This window comes from Euphorbia lathyris, chromosome 5 (genome assembly GCF_963576675.1).
Source record: "Euphorbia lathyris chromosome 5, ddEupLath1.1, whole genome shotgun sequence".
In the NCBI taxonomy this organism is placed as follows: Eukaryota; Viridiplantae; Streptophyta; class Magnoliopsida; order Malpighiales; family Euphorbiaceae; genus Euphorbia; species Euphorbia lathyris.
The window spans coordinates 71306675-71313193 of record NC_088914.1 but is presented as its reverse complement, the minus strand read 5'-3'; the positions used below and the strand labels follow the sequence as shown (position 1 = coordinate 71313193).

The window sequence follows — 6519 nt, the reverse complement described above, 5'->3', positions numbered from 1 at the left end:
AATTAAAGATTTAAAATTGGATAGTTTTTATTATTTATATATACATAATATGATGGCGGATCAAACCGGTCGAGATGAGTTTTTAAGACAAATCTCAGACTCAACGCATTTTATATACGAACTTATTTAGATTTGGATCGGATCAAGCTAATGTGAATAAATAAATATGTCCAAACCCGATTTATAAAGAACGAAGTTGACCAGATTAAACGGGACCGGATTATGAACCGGTCTAGTCAAACTGAGTATATTTGACACTCTTTGTCAATCCTTCGGCCCATCTTCTTGAGTTTTGTTTCTAAACGGAAAACGACCTCGTTTTTCTTCAGGGTGATTTGAAATAATAATGAAAAAGAGCCGAGGCATATTACAGAGAATTTGTTTCCCAGAAAGCGTTTGCAAGGCAACGAGAGGGGGAGAACTGCAGCGCCGCCGCCGCCGCCGACTGGAGAGAGGAGACCGCCACTGTTACTGACTGAGTTTCAGGGGTAGATCAGCACAGCAGCCACTATCGGGGGAAAATTACTTTGTTTCTTTGTTTCTCTTCAACATCAACAAATTCATTCAGCATTCATTCTCTGTCTTTGTGAAATGACGAAATTCAGAAAGCTGGGTCGACCCACGGGTCACCGTATGTCTATGCTTAGGTTGTCGATTTACTCTCTTTCCTGCTTCTAATCTTCCAATTAATTTAATTGAATAGCTTTATTAATATATTCTTCTGTAATTGTAGAACAATGGTCTCCCAATTGGTGAAGCATGAAAGAATTGAAACCACTGTTGCCAAGGTACTTCCATTTGCTTTATGTCCTTCTTACATTTGGAGGGTTTTTCTAGGGTTTATGGAAATTTATTTTTTGATTCAACTTTTATTTTTTGTATGCTTTGTTCAATGCTACTTTTATATCAATTACTTTATATAAATACAAAGAAGAGCAACACTGCTATATATATGGCACCGATCAAATGTACATGAGCTAAGGAAATCTACGGGCACAAATGGGATCAGAGTTGAAGGGAGTTAGAGACGTAGATAGTAATCATGCTACTTCTACACTATTGAATGTTAAAATCAATACGCACTCAGTGGCTAGCCCAACTTAAAAGCTGTTGGGCTATTTTGGCCTGAGAATGAGGGAGTGGGTTGTCATGTCTGCGCTCTTCAGGAGCAACATTTTTGTATTCTTCACTTAGCTAAGCTGGATCACAAGTGTGCTCTTTCTGTTTCTGTCTAGAAACATCTATTTAAGTGTCTATATTTTCTCTTGGAGTTGAATACTATTGGAGTAGGCTTCTTGCATTAGTTGTTTCTTTGTTTTGTTTTATTTTCACGTCCCGGATTTTTATTACATTTATAGAACAAAATACCAGACTACACATCTTTGTTTTGGTTCTCAATTTTCAGGCCAAAGAGATTCGGCGACTTGCTGATAATATGGTACAGCTTGGAAAAGAGGTGTGCTGAAGAACTTATATTTGTTCAATTTTTTCTGTATATCCCATACTTTAGTTCCATTATTTTGTTCAGAGGTGTAAGAAAATGCATGCTAACTTGGGCCAAGTTCAACTTCCAAGCATCTTAGCAACGACATGCTAATTGTCATGGTCTTGAGTTTTTGTTTTTTCAACCAAGAAATTTATCTAATTGTCTAAATGATTGGAAACATGTATAATTGGAGTGCCCTCGAGTAGAAAACTTCCATGTTAGAGTTGGTATCACTGTGATTGATTGGTTTGATGGGTTCTTATGGTTTAGAATTCCTTGATTTTCTCTGTTCCTTAAATAATGTTTCTTCATGCTGTAGCTTTCCATTTTGTTTGAGGCATTTCAGTTGTTTACTGATTGTGTCAGGCATGCTCCTTTGGGGCTCTTATGTATTGAAACCACATTGGATACTTTGAAATATTGCTCAGGAGCTCCAAGGATATGTAATTTTTTTGATTGAGAGCACAATCCACTGGTCGCTTCTTCAATATTGTATTTTATATGAACCTATCAGCACAAATTACTTATTTATTTACCGCAATTTCTTTTTCTTAATATATAATATTATAATTCGGGAAAATAATTGCAGGGTTCCCTTTCTGCTGCAAGGCGTGCAGCTGGTTTTGTGAGGGGGGATGATGTCCTTCATAAGCTATTCACAGAATTGGCTTATCGTTACAAGTAAATATTTTGTCAGTGGTGTATTATTTTATTCTTCTTTTTTCATCTGTATGGTGTTTTAGTTTTGGCTTTGTATTCGGTATTACAGGGACAGAGCAGGTGGTTACACGAGACTACTTAGAACCCGTATAAGAGTTGGTGATGCTGCGCCAATGGCCTACATCGAGTAATACCTTTGTTAACTAAACTGTTTATTTTACCGAAAGACTCGTTTCTCACGCTAGTAGATGTTGTATTGAATTTTCTCATTTGGATGAAACTTGATTTCTTGTTGGTTATATTATATCTCATTTTTGGTCTGTAGTATTACTGACGGCATAAAGTCCATTTTTGGTCTTGTTGGTTTAATTGTTGAGTTTTACAAAGGTTAGGGACCCCTTTGCTGATTTGAGGAGAATAGGGGGCTAATTGATTTTCGCTTATAGTTTAGGGGCCAAATGAGCTTTATGCCTATTAATGACTAAGCAGACAGTGCATCATATTTTTGAGAATTACATTCAGGTCACAGTTAGAACTCCATTTTAAGTTCTTATTCATATATGGGAAAATGCAATTGCCACTGGAGGGATTAACTATTTTTCAAACTGATGTCCACCATTTGAAATCTAGAGCTTGGATTAGTCTAGAAATGAAAGAAAGAAATGTAATTTCTTTTTTTTTATATCAAATGCTAGTAGCGAATAAGAATAACCACATACATGTTCTAATTCCTACAAGGAATTAACTCAAAACTGCTTATGCTCCTTAGTCTAGATGGTGCAATCCAGAATCAGCAGTAATCAAGATTGTGCAATATGAGAATCAAATAACTAGATTTCATCAATTTCTGGTGATACTGGTTTAAATTATAAGTTAAAAAGTCTTGTAAAGTACATGAGCTCATGTTGTACGCCTGCTTATATGCTGTAGACGGATATCCATATGCATACAGGCTACAACAGATGAATGCTTTATGGATATGCCTGTTGATGGGTGCTTTAAAAAGAATTTGAAGTATGTCCAGTCCTGGAATAACTGTCAATAGTGACTTTGAATGCTTGTATGTTAGGTCTTTATTTTTGTTTTTCGATTTCGGTATTGTATGATTAAAGGGTATCGGTTACCAATTGGACAGGTTTATTGACAGAGAAAATGAGCTTAGGCAGTCGAAACCTCCAGTGCCTCAACCACCACAAAGAGAACCTTTGGATCCATGGACAAAATCCAGGCTTAGCAAACAGTTTGCACCTCCTAAAGAAGAAAGAAGTTCTGATCCTGAGATATGATGGATTTCAGTAAGCAACTTTTCTTTTTTTGAAGTATTCTCTTTCTACTATTTTCAAAGCTTGCAATATATATTAACTTCCTTTCTTACAATTGGTCAATTATTCTGGTGTGGGGATCACGCCAGTGCAGTAAGCTCATGAATAATTAGTGACTGGTGTTTTATGTAGGAAAACATAGATAAAAAGATTTCAATTGGATTAAGAAAAAGGATTTTTCTTTTACTATTGTTGTGAGAATGCTTGCGCAAATGGATGCGGTAAATATGATGTTCACTCAACTTTTTCTATTATTTTACTACGGTCACTAACTGTGATTTATGCTTTAAAGTAACTAAAAACATTGAGTTTTATCCTGCTAAGTCACTATTATAAATTTCCAGCCAGATTGACGGGTGTTCTTGTTCTGGTTTCCGGGTGGAAAAGGTCAAATTCAAAATGTCATCTTTGGTTCTGTTCAATTTTGGGTGTGGATGACAAATATGCTCCCTAAACATGGGGAAATCGTACCCTAATTAATTTTGATTGAAACATAAGAAAATTGAACTCAATTTTTAGGCAGGCATTCTTTGGAACAAATCATTTGGAAATTAATTTTTGATCATATTTAGCTAAATGTCATTTTAAATTATCCATTGAGTAAAGAAGTTTTAGGATTATATTTAGCTTAATAAACATGGAAAATGTAAGTTACAAATTGTTTAAATTTGCTAATAAGGTATGTTGAAGAAATTACTATTTCATTACATTATTTGATTCAATTTAATTTATTAAATTCTAGTACTTGATACCAAAACCCACCCAAATGCGTCGAATAAATTCATTGCGCGAAATAAATTAATGGAAAAAATATAAAAATAAATCTTGTGGTTACACCTGTTTTTGAATAACATCCATGTGGTTTAAAAGTTTGCAAAATGGTACATATACTTCATTCCGTTAGCAAATATATACCAAATTGACTAACGGTGTTAAAACTCAAAAGGAAATGAGTTAATTTGCTCCTTTTATTTATTTATTTATTTTATAAATTAACCCCCTTATTATCTAATTATTACAAATAAATCCTAAAATAAAAATTAAAAATCAAATACATCATCTTCTCCATCTCTTTAATTTCTTATTGTTGTTCTTCTTTCACTCTTTCCTCTTTGTTAATTCATATCTCTAAAATCAATTGAATTTCTCTCTAAAAAAGAAACAATCTCTCCAAATCAATATCAAGTCTTTTAAGATTTCAAGACTGAGTAACTTTAACATCTCCATCAGCATTGATATTGCCACCGTTGCTACCACCACCACCTGCATCATCAATCTTCGAGACCCAATTTGATCGGACTCGCTTTGTTGTAGCATTGGAAGCCCTCTTTTTCGAATCCTTAACTTTCCGGCTCCCAATTGCAACGGTATCTAAATTCACCTCTTTCTCATCATTCTATAGGGTTCTGACGAACTCTCCGAAAGTGGTTAAATTGGTTACAGCCCGAGCCTTGGAGCTTTTAGTGGAGGTGTTAGGGTCCTTTTTGGAATCAAGAGGAAGAAATTGATGATGCTTCCATTGCTTATTACCATTAATCCTCGAGGATGAGTTTTGTAGAACTAGTCGCCGTGGATTTCACCTAATCGAACACTGGGCCTTCTCTGCCGCTTGGAGTCGACGGTTTCTGATGACGTTACAATGGTTGGTCCACCTCCTCCTAGTCTATCAGCAGCAAGTAAGGCACAACTAAGAAGGGCCTGCGGTGGGTGCAAGTCTGCCATTGTAAAAAGTAGAAAATTCAGATCCCCATAGCGTAAAATCATTGCCCATCATCAACTGACTGATTGATTGTCCAATTACAGGAATCAAACTTTAAATCATTGCCCATCAACTGTAAGGAAATGTTAATATTACTCAAGCTTGAAATCTCAGAAGACTTGATATTGATTTGGAAAGATTGTTTTTTAAGTGAGAAAAAAATTAATAAAAAGGAGAGAGAAGAGAGAGAAAGAAGAACAAAAATTAAAAATTAAAAAGATGGTGAAGTTGGTGTATTTGGTTTTTAATTTTTATTTTGGGGTTAATTTATAAAATAAATAAATATAATGACCAAATTAACTCTTTTCTCTTTGACTTTTAATACCGTTAGTCAATTTGCTATGTGTTTGCTAACAGAATGAAGTACATAATACCATTTTACAAACTTTTAAACCACGTGGATGTTGTTCGAAAACAAGTATAATCACAATGTTTATTTTTATACTTTTCCCAAAATTAATTTTAAAATAGAACCCAATCAAATCAGTAGTTTAAACTCTTTTGTATTTTTTTTCGAATTTTAAATTTAATGCATTAAAATGAAATTTATTGTTTGAAATAAATCATTCTATGCGTCAACTTATTTATTTTGCGTAACATTTTGAAAGCATTAAATGCACCATTAGTCACTAAACTTACATGGTTGTCTCAAAATGATCATTGAATTTCAATTTGTCTCAATAAAATCAATAAACTTTGAGTTTTGTTTCAATTAGGTCACTCCGTTGATTTCAGTGGTTAAGAGACATCAAAATAATAACATGGGTGACACATCAATATGAATCAACTCAGATCTCTGACCGAAATGAAACGTGGAAGCCATATGTCGATTATTTTTATGAAAAAAAAAACTAAATTTAGTTTTTTTTTCCATAAAAATAACCGATACGTGATAGTCAGATAGCACATACGTAAATGTCATGTGTTGTTTCGGTAAGGGACCTGAGTTGACTTGTATTGACATGTCACCTATGTTATCATTCCGTGCTTTTTAATCACCGAAATTACTAGAGTTATCTAATTGAGATAAAACTCAAAATTTAATGATTTTATTAAAACAGGTTGAAGTTGAGTGATTATTTTGAGACAACCATATAAGTTAAGTGACCAATACCGTTTTAAAATTATCTTTCTTTAGCATTTTAAAAAATGTAAATGCACTAATGACCACATCAAAGGCGGCCAAATACAAACCGGCCCGCCCTTGGAAGATGTATATAATATCATTGGAAAATATTTATATGTATGTATCATTACTTTTGACATAAAAAGAAATCATTTGTTAGATATAT

The 6519-nt window shown here is 33.9% G+C and overlaps 1 protein-coding gene across 2 annotated transcripts; it reads left to right on the top strand.

The window, feature by feature from the left end:
* Positions 1–362: 362 nt before the first annotated feature.
* LOC136228567 (uncharacterized) lies at positions 363–3654 on the top strand. 2 transcript variants are annotated; one of them, XM_066016992.1, is made up of 7 exons: positions 363–647; positions 734–788; positions 1406–1456; positions 2076–2167; positions 2256–2333; positions 3282–3441; positions 3601–3654. In XM_066016992.1, the coding sequence occupies exons 1-6, from the start codon at positions 592–594 to the stop codon at positions 3430–3432; spliced, it is 483 nt and encodes a 160-aa protein (XP_065873064.1). In that variant the 5' UTR covers positions 363–591; the 3' UTR covers positions 3433–3441; positions 3601–3654. The 2 variants fall into 2 exon arrangements, with proteins under 2 accessions (XP_065873064.1, XP_065873063.1); XM_066016991.1 differs by having other exon boundaries at positions 364–647; positions 3282–3654.
* The last annotated feature ends 2865 nt before the right edge of the window (positions 3655–6519 follow it).

Excerpts from the sequence above, each read along its gene's own strand:
- LOC136228567 (XM_066016992.1), top strand. The coding sequence starts at position 592 with ATGACGAAATTCAGAAAGCTGGGTCGACCCACGGGTCACCGTATGTCT. Across the intron at positions 648-733 it reads CACCGTATGTCTATGCTTAG|AACAATGGTCTCCCAATTGG; the intron begins GTTGTCGATTTA and ends CTGTAATTGTAG. Across the intron at positions 2,334-3,281 it reads GCGCCAATGGCCTACATCGA|GTTTATTGACAGAGAAAATG; the intron begins GTAATACCTTTG and ends CCAATTGGACAG.